The sequence below is a fragment of the Pezoporus wallicus genome, unplaced genomic scaffold (genome assembly GCF_028554395.1).
Source record: "Pezoporus wallicus isolate ANWC-B61680 ecotype Strahan unplaced genomic scaffold, APGP_CSIRO_Pwel_v1 contig_8226, whole genome shotgun sequence".
In the NCBI taxonomy this organism is placed as follows: domain Eukaryota; kingdom Metazoa; phylum Chordata; class Aves; order Psittaciformes; family Psittacidae; genus Pezoporus; species Pezoporus wallicus.
Window position 1 is genome coordinate 1260695 of NW_026635187.1, and position 17863 is coordinate 1278557.

General features: G+C 53.5%; 1 protein-coding gene across 9 annotated transcripts in view; it reads right to left on the reverse strand.

Annotated features, from left to right (window-relative positions):
* Positions 1-135: 135 nt before the first annotated feature.
* Positions 136-17863, reverse strand: part of AIFM3 (apoptosis inducing factor mitochondria associated 3) — a 35230-nt gene continuing 17502 nt past the window's right edge. For 3 of the 9 annotated variants that reach the window (XM_057411256.1, XM_057411265.1, XM_057411221.1), the window contains exons 5-21: positions 17326-17435; positions 16504-16548; positions 15212-15308; positions 14484-14596; positions 12302-12388; positions 9845-9936; positions 8092-8222; positions 7353-7468; positions 6934-7005; positions 6554-6617; positions 6211-6287; positions 5460-5577; positions 4080-4178; positions 3634-3709; positions 1143-1247; positions 614-634; positions 136-218 (exon numbers count right to left, since the gene is read on the reverse strand). In XM_057411256.1, the coding sequence (XP_057267239.1) occupies positions 179-218; positions 614-634; positions 1143-1247; positions 3634-3709; positions 4080-4178; positions 5460-5577; positions 6211-6287; positions 6554-6617; positions 6934-7005; positions 7353-7468; positions 8092-8222; positions 9845-9936; positions 12302-12388; positions 14484-14596; positions 15212-15308; positions 16504-16548; positions 17326-17435 (1463 nt within the window). In that variant the 3' untranslated portion in view covers positions 136-178. Of the gene's footprint in view, positions 219-613; positions 635-993; positions 1319-3633; positions 3710-4079; positions 4179-5459; positions 5578-6210; positions 6288-6553; positions 6618-6933; positions 7006-7352; positions 7469-8091; positions 8223-9844; positions 9937-12301; positions 12389-14483; positions 14597-15211; positions 15309-16503; positions 16549-17325; positions 17436-17863 lie in introns of those variants that run through there. The other 6 variants (XR_008972387.1, XR_008972386.1, XM_057411226.1 and 3 more) reach the window with 6 other exon arrangements.

The following is a 17863-nucleotide window of genomic DNA, read 5'->3' on the forward strand; positions in this document are numbered from 1 at the left end:
GAGCCCCAGCCTGGGAGGCAGCGGGGCAGGGGGTGGTGAGTGCACAGTGACCGGGGCCAGGCTCATCTGGGTCTGAAGGGGAAGTGACTCAGCCACGGTGTTCCCATTCCTCTGTGAAGCTGCCAGCCCATCTCCCCACAGAGAGTGCAGCACCAGGAGGGCACAGCCACCAGCAGCATTAGGAGCCTTTTCCTGTCAGCCAGGACATGTCTCCAGTTCTAAAAGAGAAAACAAACCAGCAGCACTGTGAGAGGCTTCCCAGCACGTGCAAGACTGTTCCTGATGCGTCTGGGCACTGCCCTCAGTGCTGGACACCGGTCCCATGGGCTGTGCCCCATTCTCCACCCTCACTCATGTGTCACTACACCTACCCAAAACATGATGTGCAGATCCTCAATTCCACCTCAAACTGAGCTCAAACAGTGGTGGTTGAGGTTTTTTTCCCCCAAAACAAGCCCTTCCTGCATTCAGCTGGGAATTCCTGTGGAAGTCACCCAAGGGCGGGCATCTCCCTCTCCGAGCAGCATCCCAGCCAAAAGGCAGCTGCAAAGGGGACATGGCAGCCACCCCCAGCCCCACACCCAGTGCACCCAGGATCCCAAAGCGAACGTACTTGCCGTGACGAACAAACAGCCTGAAAGGAGCGAAAGCAGCGGGAGACAGAGAGAAGACATTCAGGTTTAGGTGATCCGGCCTCCTCCAGGCTCGCTGAGCCCCACCACAAGGGCCAGCCAGGCTGCCCATGAGATGCCACCTCCCTCCCAGCCAGCAAGTGCTTCCCGATGCACTGGGGGCGTTGGGCGTGATGCTGCCTGGTGGCTGGGTGAACCCTCAGCATGGTCCCAGGGGTGCTTGATGCTCTGAGCACCACTGTCCCATAGGATCTGTGCAAGGATTTGGGTCCTGGTGTTCAAGACAAACCCCTTGTGTGCAGGGTGCGAGAGCTGGAGGCAGCTGGGGGAGGGGGGGGACAGTGACAGGGGGGCCGAGTGAGCGGGGCAGGAGGCTACAGAGAGGGGAGCAGTGGGGGGAGCTGCCCAGTGCCGCCGGGGTCCTGCCCTGGGGTGCTCAGCCCTGCCCTGCACCCCTGGCCCCTGGGCCCCTGCCCCGGCACTGCCAGTTCCCACAGCACCACTACTTACTCCACATCGCGCTTCCGGATGGTCCTGCCGGCAGCCAGGACCTCGGCCACCTTGGACACAATGGGGTCGTAGTTCATGCTGGCCACAGCCACCACCTCGTCACTCCTAGGGCCAGGCAGAGCATGGGGTTAGAGCAGCCCTGCACAAGCACAGCTCCAGCACCCAGGAAGCACATGCTGGAGAGAAGCAGGAAGCGGAGAAGCACCTTGGACCCATCCCAAGGTGTGGACACCATGGGGCCTGTGCTGATGGGGTGGGACGAGGGTCAAGAGAAGGCTGGGAGCTGGCACAGCAGGCTGGCCCCACCGTGTTCTCACACGTGTTGGCGTGGTGAGCGTCACTAGGGTGCCCAAGGGATGGGGACAGCTTGGGGCACCCTGGAAGCTGTGAGAAAACACCAGCAAAGGTGGATAAAGCCCTGGACATCAGCAGGGATGCCCAGTGGTTGCTGCCAGCCAGGGAGGTGATCCTGATGCTGCTGCCCTGTGCTGAGAGAGGGGAGAGGCAGGAGGTCAGGATTTCCCTGACAGCGTGCACCAGGAGGAGGAGAGCCCAAACCATCAGGTGGGCACAGCAGAAGGAAACACGAGGGGATTGTCCGTTTGGGGCAGCGTCCCCAATCAAAAAGCATCAGCACCAACCAGAAGAACTGACACCAGATGAGAAGAGGAAGAAATGCTTTCACAGAGGCAGGGACTGGGACTGCAGCCGAGCAAAGCAGTGGGAAGGAGCTGGCCAGCACTCCCCTGGCACCTCTGGCTCTCAGGGGGTGATGCCACCCTGGTACCCAACAGACATCCCCAGAGCCCCTCCCGGGTGGCAGAACGTCAGAGAACTGGGCAGCACCCCTGTGTGCCAGTGGGTCTGCCCAGGCATGCTGAGCTGGGCTGCACAGAGCAGGGATTATGCACCTTCTGTGGGGCTCTCCTTTGAAGGCTCTACAGATGTTTAATTAAAGCAACCTGACATTTCCTCTCTAATCGGGGCTGGAATAAATGGCTGAAAGCTCCAGCATGGAAAGGGGGAATCAAGGCTTCAAAGAAGATGATATGCTGGAAGGAAATGTGTACCGGGGCAGGTCGTGGGTGCCTGGCCCTGTCGTGCTGCAGCAGACACGAGATGGGATAGTGCAGTGGCTGTGCGGTGGCTTCACAAGGATGCAGTGCACACAGTGCTGCAAACCCCTCCCGCAAAACTGCCAAACCCGGGGTTTATCCCCCACAGCTGACACCCACGGAACAAACGGTACATTTTAAAAAGCTGCTTTGGCATTGTGTGATTTAAATGAACTTCAGAACATCGAGAGGGTAGGGAGTGACAGCCCCATGGCTGAGGCTGGAGAAGGGGGATGTTCCCCGGCAGCAGCTATCCCCAGCATGGGCACAAACCCACCCTGGCAGGAGGTTTTGGCCAAGGGGAGCTCAGAGGTGAAGCACGTGCAAAGGGTGGCGGATGGTGGAGCCCTGCTGCCTGCAGCAGGTTTCTATCCGAGGCACCAGGAGAAGGAAGGTGAGTGCTGGGGACCTGGCTGCTCCTGCCATGGCCTGATAAAGGGAGCCCTGTGTCTCTCCAAACCTGGTGGCCACATCCAACTGCAGACAATGGGAGCAAGTGGCTGCTCTTGGAGAGGGGGACATAGAGGGGATGCTGTAAGGGACACTGGGCAGGAGACAGAGGGACGGAGAGCCCTGGTGAGATGAGCTCTGCCTGCTGCTGCCACAGGCGGTTTGAGCGCTGTGCCCTGCAGACCTTCACTTCCCTGGTTTCACTCTCCCGATCCCCACATTAGAAAGCACTTGTAGAAAACCCGCCCGTCTCCAGGCATGAGGAGGACCCCGTGGCCGCAGATTTCAGTCTGGGACAGGACAGGAGCAGCACAAGAATAAAGAGCAGCAGATATTTAGGGATAAATCACAGTGCACAGTCTTGCCGTGGCTCTCGTGGCTCAGGAGCACTGGGGCAGCACATCCTGGCTGTCAGCACATCCCCGGCAAGTATTCCCAGCCAGGCTCCCAGCCGGGGGGGGAGCTGAGTTCCACACAGGTGTAACACAAGCTCCTGAACTCTTGCTGAACTTCACAGCTTGTCAGAAGAGGGGGTTTGAGCTTAATCTGTCAACCCATGCCAGGAGCAGTGATACCCATGCTCCCAGCCCAGCCCTGGCCAAAATCATTAGCACAGTGATGAGACGGGGAGGAAAAGTTTGATGGGGATTTCCAGCAACCCATTAATAGAAGCTATTATCTGCTCTGATACTTTGTGAACAGACCAAGTGCTTATACCTGGCAGAGACATTAGGTCCAAAGACCAGATTAACTTGCTTTACTCTTAGCACATCGTTTCTCTGGGGCCCTTTATTAGTGTCCTGCAGCCTCAGTGTCCAGAGAGGAACAAAGCCTCAGGCAGAAGCTCTGGCAAAAATACTTTTCAGCCTAACAGAACAAGCTTATTGGAACGTCTGTGGATGAATATGGAGAAGAGAAACACTTACTTGGTATAAAATGCCACAAACTTCAGTTCATCTAAATCTCCCTGAATGACAACATCATCAAATCCTTCCCCATGACCTGGAAGGCAGAGAAGAAGAGGTGGATTCAGCAACAATTCCCTAAGACAGGATGTTTCAATCCAGAGCTACAAGAAGAGCATCCTGCAGTCACCAAGAGGCCAGCACTAGATGAGGGTACCAAAAAGCACCCCTTCTTCTTCAGAGTTGAGAGACACTGTTTGTGCTTGGGCCACCCCCTGTGACCACAGCCATCCCTCTGGCCTGCACACATGGCCATGAGCAGACCAGGTTTTGGAGGCAGGAAGGGAAGCAGACCTGAAGCAGAGGCTGGCACGAAGGGTCCGCAGCAAGAGAGATGGCTGTGGCTGCTCTATCCCAGCACACCTCCACCAGCACAAACCCTTCAGCAGGCTCAGGGAGCCCCTTACCCGCATATCGGATGCTCTTCCCGAACATCGCAGTCCACAGGTATGGGACTGTGCTGAGCTCCACGCCATGGGCCAGCATGTTCAGTGCAGCTACACGGCCTGAAAGAGAAAAGCAGCAGAGTGAGCAGGGCAGCTCTGTGCTGGGGCAGGTGTTGTGCTCTGCCCTCAGCCACAGGACAGCATTGACATCTCCAGTCCCAGAGTACAGGGAGACCACGATCTTCTGCTTAGGGGAAATAAAAGATTACACAGCAACAAGCAAGAGTGCCAACAAGAAAGCGCAATGCATGGCATGGCCCAGGCCTGGGCTTGGACTCCTCCCTGGCACTGCAGCTCCTACTGACCCATCACCTCCACTGACATGAGCCATGTGCTACTGAGCCTGGTTCAACACAGCTTCTGTAACAGTGGCAGGGCTGAGAGCTCACTGAGCTCCCACCACAAACAGGGATGGGATGGATAACCACCAGCACCACCCCCGAGGGCATAGAGGCTGTTAGGGGACAGTCCTTACCCACAGAGGCATAGAACCATAGAATCACAGAATGGTTTGGGGGTTGAAAAGGAACTTAGGATCATCCAGCTCCAACCCCTGCCACGAGCAGGGACACCTTCCACTAGAGCAGCTTGCTCCAAGCCCTGTCCAACCTGGCCTTGAACACTGCCAGGGATGGGGCAGTGGGCACCCTGGGCACCTCCCCTGGGCACCCTGTGTCAGCGCCTCAGCACCCTCACAGTAAAGAACTTCTTCCTTATCTCCAACCTGAACTTCTGCTGTTTCAGTTTGAACCCATCACCCCGTCCTATCGCTATGGTCCCTAATGAAGAGTCCCTGTCCAGCATCCCCTCAGACTCTGGAAGCTGCTCTGAAGCCTCCACGCAGCTTCTCTTCTCCAGGATGAACACTCCCAGTGTTTTCAGCCTGGCTCCATACCGGAGGTGCTCCAGTCCCCAATCATCCTCATGGCATGTCTGGGCCAGCGTTAAAGGGGGCTGTGTCCAAAGGCTAATGTTGGAGGTGTGGTTCCAAACCTTCTCACCTAGGACACCCTCACAGAGGTCAACCTCCTCATGGGGTTGGAAAGCTTGAGGGCAGAGGATTACACCAGGGTTTTCAGGCTTGCTGGCATGGAAGGGAGAAAGGTCTCAGGCATTGTTAGGCAATGCACATCAAGAGGACATCAAGAGGCTGACAAACAAAGGCATAGAACAGCATCAAATACACATGCTTCAAACTGTTAAACACAACTACCCAGCTCCCCTGCTGGCAGTTGCCTCAATCTCTTGCCAGTGGGTTTGGAAATCTCCTGGGGGTATGGAAAAGGCTCTTTCCCATAAGCAATTTGCTGTTGTGAAGCCAAGGGGCTGTGAAGCACCTACCGTGCATGTGGGCCATCTGCCAGTGAGGGACATTCACCTTCTTATTATTCCTCAAGGACAGTGGGAATGTGACAGCGTCACCGGCCGCAAACACTCCTGGGACGTTGGTCTGCATCATCTGCAGGAGGAAGCAGAAGTGGGCGCAGTGGGGTCTGCACCCTCCGTGAACAGACACAGGGAACTGCTCCAGAGCTGTGCGGTCCCCAGAAACACCATGCAGCCTCTGCTCAACTCTGGGAGCCCGTGGGGGGATTTGATCCACCACTTCCCACGCAGACCACAGAGACGACCTGCCAGTGGGATACCCAGTAAAGAGACACATGGATTGGTGTCCTGGAGCCCCTCTTAGAAGGCTGGGGTCTGACAGGGTTTGAAATAGAGCCTGGCTCATTGCACATATGAGCAAGGAGCCCCAGTGCCCCGACACGCTCTTGCCTCGTAGCACACACCATCCATCAGCACCAACACCACTTGTACTGGAGTCGCTGGTGGTGATGAGGGAAGATGAGATCCTCTGGGATCCTTGAAATGATTTTCCCCCAAAAATACCCACACCATCCCAGGGCAGCTCAGGGCTGGACCCAGGCCACAGCACCCAGGGCTGCAGGGGAGGTCCCAGGCGCTCCAGCATTGCGCATCTTGGATAACCCCCCCCTGCAGCAGCAGTTTGGAGCTGCAAAGAAGCTCATCTTGGAGGAGAGCACTCAGCTCCTCCTGCTCTCCCCTGGCAGGGGCTGCCCTCCAGGCTCACCTTGTTGACCACGATGAAGCCTTTGGAGTCGATGTTTATGCCACTCTGCTTGAGGAAGCCCGTTGCTGGGACTGCACCTGTGGGAGCAGGGAAGAACTGCTGGCATGGCAGCCGGGCACCCCCACAGCCTTGGGGTGACCCCCAGGCCACACATCTGCCCCTTGCCTGGACAACTTGTCTATGCCAAGGGAAAGGGGCCCTACAGAGCCCCACTGCAGTGGGAGCACTGTGCAGAGCTGGCACATCACCACCACCCTCCAGGACCCACTGCTGCCACGGCCCCTCCACCAAGCAGAGTCGCAGCGGCCCCATGGGCTCTGCACCTGCAGGTACAGTCCCTTACCAATGCCAACAACACACACGTCGGCACGCAGCACCTTCCCGCTCTTCAGCACCACCTCCTTCAGCTGCGTGAGACATGGGGGGGACAGCACGGTTATTTTAGGACAAAAAAAACCCCAAACCTGTAATAGGAGCATGCCAAACTGACAGCTCACTTCACTTCTGACCTGCAGTGTGACCATAACCCCTTCCAATGGCAGCAGGAGGGTGGGAGCAATGGCAGCACCCTGCGTGCCACACTGGAGCACGATGCTCCTGGGGGACAACCCCCAGGAATATGAATTTCAGGGCTAGGAAAGCTCAGAACCTCAGCAATGAAGAGAGCAGCGCCCGGGGGGAGGCTGTGGTGGTGACTCCGGCAAGCCCCTGCCCACACCATACCTTGCTCTCCTGCTCCCGCAGCTCTGACACCTCTGTCTGCATGTAGAACTTCACCCTGTTGCTCTCAAACATCTGGAGAGGGGACATGGGACAAAGCAGGGGACATCAGGACCCCAAATCACCACTGCTCCTGGTGTTCCTGTGCCCCCTGCACTGCCCTGATCACCCTCTGGACTCTCCTCAACCCGTGTTGCAAACAGGGGTCAGCACCAGCTCCCCCCCCAACATGTGTCCAGAAGAAGGTGTTCTATAGCACACATGGATCAAGAGAGGGTAAGACACAGCCTGTTCGTCCTGTCTAGTCACTGCTGCCATCACAGCTTAATCAATAAACATCAGATAATAAATTAGTGCCCCGAGTGAGACAAGCAGAACCCACTGTCACTAAAACCAAAGCAAGGGTGGGAAAGCAAGGTCACCTTCATGACAGCACGGCCAACCCTCTCCCCAAAGGACTTCTTGAAGGGCACTTCCTCGAGCTCCACCACGGACACCGAGTGGGCCCTCTCCGTGAGGTAGGCGGCCACCTCCATCCCTGCGGAACAGAAGCAGGTCCAAGAGCCAGTGGGGACAGCAGCAGAGGAGCAGTCTCTCCCCATCCCAGCTGAGGAGGCTGAAGCTGGTCTACAGGGAGATCTGGGGTTCCAACCATTTGACTGGTTTGGGTTGAAGGGATCTTGAAGCTCCTCCAGCTCCAACCCCTGCCACGGGCAGGGACACCTTCCACCAGAGCAGCTTGCTCCAAGCCCCTGTCTCCAGCCTGGCCTTGAACACTGCCAGGGATGGGGCAGCCACAGCTTCTCTGGGCACCCTGTGCCAGCGCCTCAGCACCCTCACAGGGAAGAGCTTCTGCCTTATATCTAACCTAAATCTCTCCTCTTTATGTTTGAATCCATTCTCCCTTGTCCTATCGCTACAGTCCCTGATGAAGAGCCCCTCTCCAGCATCCTTGTAGCCCCCTTCAAATACTGGAAGGCTGCTCTGAGGTCTCCACACAGATTCTCTTCTACACCTGGGGCTGGAAGTTGGACAACCCCAAGGTCCAGTTTGGGCAAGGGGTTACCTCTAACCAAGCAGTGACAAACTGTGGAAGGGACTGGATAAAGTCCGCAGGGAGATGGGACAGTGAGACATGGACACTGCGGAATGAGCGCTCACCCAGGAAGGATGCTCCCACAATAACCACGTTCTTGCTGGTGGCCAGCTTCACCACACGGCTGGCATCTTCAGGCGTCCGGATGTTGAAAACGTTTTCCACCTCCTTGCCTTTGCAGCTGAGAGCTTTGGGCCTGAAAAACACACATTGAGGACAATACAGGTGCTTTTCTTGACCCCATGTTGGCAGCTGGGACTGGAGACCTTCTTTCCAGGACTCCAGCAGCATCTCAGATCTTCCCTTTTTCACCTTTCTCTGGGCTGGAGACATAACATGGAAAACCCCAAACTCTGGTGGGCCATGGGCAGAGCTGTCTTGACCCCATCCATGGGCTGGGGAGCCCTCGGGGCTGGGGTGAGCTCAATCCTGGGCACTGCAGCACAACACAGGCTGGGCATGGCTTTGCAAGCAGTGAGGGTGGTGAGACACTGGCGCAGGCTGCCCTGTGCCAGAGAGCAGATGAATGCCCCACCTCTGGAGACATTCCAGGCCAGGCTGGATGTGGTTCTAGGAATCTGCTCCAGGTGAGGATGTGCCTGTTCATTACAGGGGGTTGGACTGGATGAGCTTTGAAGGTCCCTTCCAACTCAAACTATTCTGTGATTCTAAGCCTGTGTTTCACTGCTGGCATGCTGTAAAAATTTCCAGAGCTTAATGGGACACAGAAATGTCACTGTGTGCCCCAGCAGACACTTTGGAGCCAGACACTGAATGATTCATAACCCTCTGGAGATGCAGGTTCCACTATCTGTTCATAGGAGCATGCTGCTGATGCTGTAGCAGTTTATTCTTGCCCTCCCCATGCACTTAGTGGAGCCTATGTATTTTTAAACGTCTGGCCCCTGCATCCTCAACTCACACCTGGAAATGGGACAGATGATCCTAAATAATTCAGGTACCTAAAACATTTACCCAGTGTACCTGGAGCTTGTGCATAAGGATTTTGACATTACCACTGAATCCTCCTGAGCCCAATTAGGCAATTAGTGCAGACCCCAGCACTAGCCCTTAGCATTTAGTGGGGCTTTTCCTGTTACTGGTGGCACAGCGGGTGGCAACAGGAGCCCCTGCTCTGGCTGTTCTACAGCATCCCTTTACCAGATTAAATTCTGCAGGGGCTGCACTTCTCCTACTTTGTTTTGTGCCCTGGTGTTGGGAGCCCAAGGAAAGTGTGCCAGGGCGCCTCACTTTCATCTTAAAGTGCCATTTTGACAAATCCCATACAGAGAACAAGTCAACCCAGTACTTCCAGGGTGGTGCTCTCGGGTGACACAGAGGTGACACAAAGGTTTTTAAGCTTTGGCTGAGCAGACATACCCAGTGCAGATTTATAGAGATATACATATTATATTGATCATATAGATATGGTTATATCATAAAATCATAGAATAGTTTGGGTTGGACAGGACCTTCAAAGGTCATCTAGTCCAACCCCTCTGCATAGATACAGAGATGATAGAGATATAGGTTATGTAGATATACAGATAGATATATAAAGATGATACAGATATATCCAGATAGAGATATAGATAGATAGATAGATAGATAGATAGATAGATAGATAGATAGATAGATAGATGATAGATAGATAGATATACAGATTTATCCAATAGTTATCCCTTGCTTTTCCTGCAAGCAAACATTCTTTGCAAACAAATTCAACCACTACATTTGACCCTCATTCCCAGGCACAAGCTCCTCACATTCTCAGATATAAGTTTCTCTCGCTCTTTAAAATGTTTGTTCATAGCTTACGTATTTCCCGTTGCTATCAGCAGCTTGTTGTATTCCATCTTAAATCCATCCTTGAACACAGCTGTCTTGTTCTTGACGTCCACAGCCGCAACCTGAAATCATTCCTAAAATATGTTAAGAGATGAAACGCCAGCCATTCACTCAGCTCCCAGCCCAACCATAGAATCATAGAATAGTCAGGGTTGGAAAGGACCCTAAGATCATCCAGTTCCAACCCCCCTGCCATGGGCAGGGACACCTCACACTAAACCATGGCACCCAAGGCTCTGTCCAACCTGGCCAGGGATGGAGCATTCACAACCTCTCTGGGCAACCCATTCCAGTGCCTCACCACCCTAACAGGAAAGAATTTCCTCCTTATACCCAATCTAAACTTCCTCTGTTTAAGTTTTAACCCATTACCCCTTGTCCTGTCACTACAGTCCCCAATGAAGAGTCCCTCCCCAGCATCCCTATAGGCCCCCTTCAGATACTGGAAGGCTGCTCTGAGGTCTCCACGCAGCCTTCTCTTCTCCAGGCTGAACAGCCCCAACTTTCTCAGCCTGTCTTCATACAGGAGGTGCTCCAGTCCCTGATCATCCTCATGGCCTCCTCCGGACTTGTTCCAACAGTTCCATGTCCTTTTTATGTTGAGGACACCAGAACTGCACACAATGCTCCAGGTGAGCTCTCACAAGAGCAGAGTAGAGGGGCAGGATCACCTCCTTTGACCTGCTGGTCATGCTCCTTTTGATGCAGCCCAGGACACAGTTGGTTCCTGGGCTGCAAGTGCACACTGAAGCCGGCTCATGTTCTCATTGACCAACACCCCCAGATCCTTCTCCACAGGGCTGCTCTGAATCTTTTTCCTGCCCAACCTGTAGCTGTGCCTGGGATTGCCCCAACCCAGGTGTAGGACCTTGTACTTGGCTTGTTGAACTTCATGAGGTTGGCATTGGCCACCTCTCAAGTGTGTCAAGGTCCCTCTGGATCCCATCTTTTCCCTCCAGCGTATCAACCAAACCACACAACTTAGTGTCATTGGCAAACTTGCTGAGGGTGCATCAATCCCACTGTCCATGTCAGCGACAAAGATGTTGAACAAGGTCCCAACACCGATCCCTGAGGGACACCACTCATTACCCATCTCCAGCCGGACACTGAGCCATTGACCACAACTCTTTGCGTGCGGCCATCCAGCCAGTTCTTTATCCACCCAGTGGTCCATCCATCAAATTGATGTCTCTCCAATTTAGAGACAAGGATGTCGTGTGGGACAGTGTCGAACGCTTTGCACAAGTCCAGGTAGATGCCATCAACTGCTCTACCCCTGTCCATCAGTTCCGTAGCCCCATCATAGAAGGCCACCACATTGGTCAGGCAGGATTTCCCCTTAGTGAAGCCATGCTGGCTGTCACCAAGCACCTTGTTGATTTTCATGTGCCTTAGCATGCCTTCCAGGAGAATCTGCTCCAAGATTTTGCCAGGCACAGAGTTGAGACTGACTGCTCTGTAATTCCCCGGGTCATCCATTTTCCCCTTCTGGAAAATGGGGGTTATATTTCCCTTTTTCCAGTCCTTGGGAACTTCACCTGACTGCCATGATTTCTCAAATATGATGGCCAGTGGCTTAGCAACTTCATTCGCCAGCTCCTTCAGGACCCACAGATGGATTTCATCAGGTCCCATGGACTTGCGCACATTCAGATTTTTAGGATGGTCTCGAACCTGATCCTCTCCTACAGTTGGCCCAAGGTCTTCATTCTCACAGTCCCTGCATCTGCCTTCCAAGACTTGGGTGGTTTGGTCAGAGCCTTTGCCAGTGAAGACCGAGGCAAAGAAGTCATTCAGAACCTCAGCCTCTCCAAATCCAGATTAGCCAGCTCTGATGGCTTCTGGAGAGGGCCCACGTTGTCCCTAGTCTGTCTTTTATTCACAGTGTACCTATAGAATCCCTTCCTGTTATCCTTAATACCCCAGCCAAGTTCAATGCTAACTGGGCCAAACCAACCTATCTGTTAGTTCTTAGTCCCCTGTGTTCTTGTGCACAGCTTAGCCAACCCAGACCTTAAATATTCCTGTTTGCCTTTCCACAGATCTGAAGATCTCACAGTATAAATAAAATACTAGGGAGAAATGCTCAAGCCATCACTGTGCATTTTTTGGAGGCTGGTTATCCTCATCAGAGGCCACTTGGTCACCCCAGATCCATTCAAGGAAGTTCCCAAATGGCAGGTAAGGAATGACTGTCACCACAGAGTTTGCACAGGGTGTCCTTCCTGCCACATGATGAGCTGCACTGACTGTAGTTTGGAATAATCACAGGCAACCTGTGCTCTGTGCTGGGGGAGACCCAACATTTGTGCAATGCAACCAGTGCGCTACAAACAAAGCCAGCTGCCACATCTCCTAAACACAGCCGTTGTGTGTCAGCACCTGCAGAAGGTGGCCTGCACGTACGCACAGCACTCTCCTTACCTGCATTTCGGTCAGGACTTCAATGTCGTAGCTGCGGAAGAACTCCTTGGGGCGCAGGGCAATCTGCTCCGGGTGGGAATCCATCGACTGGAAAAAAGCCATTCTCCTGTCAACCGCTGCGGTTGAACAGGCAAGGGGAGAAATGCCTGTTGTGAACCCAAGTCAATAGCCTGAAGTCAGTCCGTATGGCATGGGCTAAAAGAGCTGATACACAGTGGCTGGAACCAAAGTCTGGTCAAGTAAAAGTCATCACAAGATGCCAGACTGATTCCTTCTTCCTGCTTGACACTGGGGTGGCACTGACTGGCCAAGGAAGGACTACAGCAAGCGCTTTCGGGTGCAAAGCGGCTCTCACTGCAGCTCCTCATAGTCCATAGGGACAAAAGAAAACACCCATTATTTGGAAGACAACCAGCTGGAAAACAGCAAGGTCCTTATCGCTGGAGCGGCTCAGTCAGGGGCCGGGATGAGCCCTGCAGGACACCCCCTCACCATTACTCCAGGTGACGCTGTGCTCAGCAGAGACCCGTATCTTGGGACCTGAGGCACGGGCAGGGTCATACAGATCTTACTGCTAAGTCTTTGAACACCCAACATTCACTGAGAGGAACGTCAGACCCACAGCTCAGGAGCACATGCAGGGAGGGCCGCGCAGGGCAGTGCACAGCCACCATGGGTTTGCTCCTGCTCAGTGCTCCAGAGACCATGGGGATGGTGCAGCACACCAGGGAGCAGGTCATGGTCCAAAGGGGACAAAGAGGAGCAGGCTGGTGGGACTTTGGGGCAGACTGGTATCAGCCATTCAGCAAGGCAGACGAAGGACAACGCTGTAGTTTCCAGGAGGCAAGAAGTCTGCTGCTTACAGCTTTACATGCTCCTCCTCCAATGACTCTTTCCAAGGTTGATCTCACTCACTATAGGGTTAAGAAGAATCCCCTTTGTTTTCTAGCCTGTTCCTGAAAATTTTGCCTCCTCTTCCATGGGCTTTGTGCACCTTCCCAAAGTGACTGTGTTGAGTGGAGAGTTTAACAGACCATGCAGAACATCTCTGCTGTGTGAGAGGTTCTTACTATTTAATGGCAAGTGGAAAAGGCAGTCAGAGACTCATGGTGGGGATGAATGTGGGAAGAGCTGCCGGGTTGGGACAGGCACTGTGAGCTTCTCCCAGCTCCCCAGCCCATCCCTGTGACTCCTGGATGCAGGTTTCAGGCAGCTGCTCCTCACCCCAAGTGGGACCTGTCCAAGCACAGGAACGGATCGAATGTTCTCAAAAAGTCATGTGTATATATGCCTTCCTTTGAAAATCACTTTGCCTTGGGTCTGGAAGCAGAGTCAGAGCAACCCTGCCAGAAAGGGTAATACATACACTGCCTGTTCTGAGGTTATCTCCAGTCTCTGAGACCAAGTGCTGCTGTCCAACCTGAGCTGCTCTCTGGTATCATGTAAAACTTATCAGTAATAAAAAATGCAATTAGAAGATCATCTTGTGTCTACAATAGAATGAAAAATGAAATGATTGACAGAAAAAGTGATCTTTGCACTGCAATCGTTATCCAGTTGTGATAATGACTGATAATCCCAATAATCAGGGCATGGAGCACCACTGCGCAGGAACTGTGCAGTCATTAAAGACCTGGCAGACAACACATTTTTTTCACATGTCCCATTTCATAGCCCTAAAGATTTTGATCCAGAAACATGATAAAAGGATCCATCCAGGTGCAAGCTGCCCAAGTCACCTATAGATAGGCCTGTGAAGAATCATGGACTCATAGAATGGTTTGGGTTGGAAGGAACATTAAAGCTCATCCAGTTCCAACCCTCTGCCACCGGCAGGGACCACTTCCACTAGAGCAGCTTGCTCCAAGCCCCTGTGTCCAGCCTGGCCTTGAACACTGCCAGGGATGGGGCAGCCACAGCTTCTCTGGGCACCCTGTGCCAGCGCCTCAGCACCCTCACAGGGAAGAACTCCCTTGTTCCTGTGCTGGAGCACTCAGTTGAGAGGTTTAACAATTCCTGTTACATTTCATATTTCAGTCAGCAACAGAAAATGAAATTCAAGGGGGAACCAGAGTTGGGATGAACAAGGAAGAAGAAATGTGCTGCCGCAGTACATGGGGAAAGGTCCTAGAGCAAGTTTTAAAACAGGGAAGGAATGTGACATTCCCAAAGTGATACAAACCTTACTGAGCTTCGGTCTGTCGTAGGGCAGGTGTCTGTCCATCGTGCACATCACAATCCTGTCTGAGAAACCCTCCTGGCGCAAGGTCTCTGCACAGAGCAGTCCGGCTGCCCCTAAGGGAGAAGGAAGACTGGTGGCAGCAGTGCAGTGGGCATCTGAAGGTCTGAACCCTTTGCTCCTAAACCCCACCAGCTCTGCCGCATGCCAGCACAGCTCAGCTGACTTCAGGGACACAGCCTGGCTCTCAGTCAACCAGTTTCGTTTCCAACCCATTCCAGAAACAGGCAAACTCAGTAGGTGGGATTCACTCCACCAAACTCCATTCACTCCAGCTTTCTACAAAAACTGCATTACACAACTGGAGCTGGGACAAGAGGAAGAAAAGAAGTTGGCAGGTTTGCTATTTCATGCAGGAATTTGCTATTTTCTGGGAAGATGGAAGAATTTATCTTCGGAGAAGCACCTTGGCGTGAGAGGTTTGGAGCTACAGGCAGCTGCAGTGGGCTGAGACAGAGATGTGCAGGCTCCAAGAGGAAAAGGTGTATCCACATCACAGGATCACCTCAGAGGGCTTTACACTTATCAGCTGTGGAAATCGGGGGTTACTGGTGTACGTGGGGAGGGTGCAGAGGGAAGAGGGTTCAGGGCACCAGCTACAAAGGGAAGCACAAAGCTCCACAGAGCAGGAGGGGACATACATGGTGGTTCCAGCACGTGCCACACAATACCTGCACCGATGATCAGCACATTGGTGCTGCTCAGGTTATAGTTGCTCAAGGAGATGCACTTTGCCATCACCTTTGTCCTCCTCTGTGTCTGAAGAGCCTATGCCACCAACAACAGGAAGAAAAGTCATTATCTTCTCCCAGCTTTAACCTGGGTAGCCACATTATTGTCATAAAGCAGCTTGAATCAAAAGGAAACTGCACCTTTGTAGCCAGTGAGGACTGCAAACCCAAGCACATCCAAATACCCTCCCACCACCCGGTGTATCACCCCTTTACAAGGTGTAAAAGAAAAATTCATCCATTGCCTTCTGCAGATTGATCCAGGTACACAGAGCTGGAGAGGGGGGATAGAAGCAGCCCAGGTGTGCCCAGGTGTGTTCTTATGCACCTCTGCAACCAACAGGCAAGAGGGAAATGCAGACGTCCTGTCAGGAACTTTATCCTGCACCTGAGTAGAATTTGTGCACCTCTGATATCCACAGGAGCTGATGGACTTGTCCAGCCTACCAGAGCACACCCAAAGACCTATGCCACTATAGCCCTGCTCACAGACCCCCTGTTCCCAGCCATTGGAAGCCAAATTTCCTCTACCATTTGTGGTAGATGAAATAGGCTCAATCTTCCCCGTCATATCCCACCCAAATAAACTGGTGTAGGAGCGCTGCCATTCAGGTGACCTCTCTGGACCTAACCCAAGTGCTGTATGGGTTCATCTTGTTCTGAGCCACTGGACTCACACATGTGTATGTGCAAATGTGCATCAAAAGAAGGCTTCTAGTCGAAAGAAAGGTGGCAGTGGCTTGAATGGGCTTCACATCTGGGGAATGAGAGCCCTCCTTGTTCACACCCCAGAGGGAGCACAGATGACCTCTGTCATTGCCCTGCCACATTCAGACCCAGCAAGGCTGCTGGAAGAGTCCTGTTTCCATGGACCAACTAAATTTGACGTTGCTGTAAGCGTAATGAAACATGAACAAATCCAGGACAAACAGCCAGTAAGAGCTGGATCCGTGGACACCCCGGCTCAGGCTTCAGCAGCTGCGGGCAGCTGGGAGGGGGACACACCACCTCTGCCCTGCTCCACTCGTGCCTCTGTACAAGCTGCTGTTTGAGACAGGACTACGCTGGGTAAATCTTTGGTTTACCCATGTTGGATGCTCGTGCATCCTCCTGTTCAGGCACTGCTTCCCCTGCCACAGGACCAGAAGAAAAGCATTTCCCTCCACCCTGACACACACAGAGCAGAAACCAAAAGCATGGGGCTTGATTCTGGGGTGCCAGCGGCCCCTTACCTGCTTGCTTGCTCTGATGTACACCTTCTCCTTCTCGATCTTCACCTGAGGGTGACAGAACAGCAGCGGTTTGCAGGGCAGTGAATGCCTCTGGCATGAGGAGGGTGATTGCTCCCTCTGTGAACAGCCCATGAACAGTGCAGTGGTCCCACCAGTCTCCTGTGAGAGCAGCTCAGGCCACGGCAGGATCCAGCCCAGCTCAAGGCTGTGGTATGTTTCCTGTCTCGTTCAACTGTGCACTGATGCTCAGTCTGAAAACTGATTTCTGCCTCTGGCTTTTGGCCGATTCCTCAGTCCCACCCCACTCCTGATCAAAGGCCTCCCAGACGGTGCACCTTCACCTCTGGGTTCCCAGTGCCCACGGGCGGGAGCAAGGGGAGCACCTCTGCGATGAGGAAAAGCTGGGTTTGTGTTATTTAGCCTGCAGAAGGCTCCAGGGAGATCTTGGTGCAACCTTTCAGTACTTACAGGGGGCTTACAGAAAAGATGGGGACAGACTTTTTAAAAAGGCTTATAGTGATGGGACGAGAGGTGATGGTTTTAAACTGAAAGAGGGGAGATCTGGACTGAACAAAGGGAAGAAACATTTTACTGTTAGGGTGCTGAGGCGCTGGCACAGGGTGCCCAGAGAAGCTGGGGCTGCCCCATCCCTGGCAGTGTTCAAGGCCACGTTGGACACAGGGGCTTGGAGCAAGCTGCTCTAGTGGAAGGGGTCCCTGCCCGTGGCAGGGGTTGGAGCTGGAGGAGCTTTAAGGTCCCTTCCAACCCAAATCAGGCCGGGATTCTGTGATTTCCTCTGCTTCTGCAGAATGAAGGTCTCACCTGGAACCTGGGTAAGCTGTCCAAGCCAGGGAAGTCCTCTATGTCACCTGTGCTGATGTTGAAGCAAGCTCCATGCCAGGGACAGCGGACTCTTCCTTTGGACAAAACCCCTGCAGGGAACATGGCAATGCAGAGTTGGTGCTGCCCTGCAGCTGTCTCCTGTCCCTGCCTGCAGCCCATGGAGATGAAGCTGCTGTGACAAGGCCAGGGCAGGGTGGCAGAGGCAGGTATCCCTCCGTTGTCCTCGTGGTGGTGGAGTCCTTGCTTTCGACTGAAGCAGGGCTGACCTCCTGACAGCTGAATGTTGATGCCCAGGGCCTCCTGCAGTGGCAGGACCTGTCCTCCTCAAAGTTCACACTCTGACATGTCCCCATGACTCTCCTTTACCCAGAGGTGTGACCTTTCCTACAGGACGTGTGGCAGCTGTTGTGGACCTGGATGCTTAACGGCATCTTAGCCACTTGATGTGGAGTTATCTTCCCTCACACATGGGACTGCAGTAGAGGCTGAACAGTTATGAACTGGGATGCTGAATAAG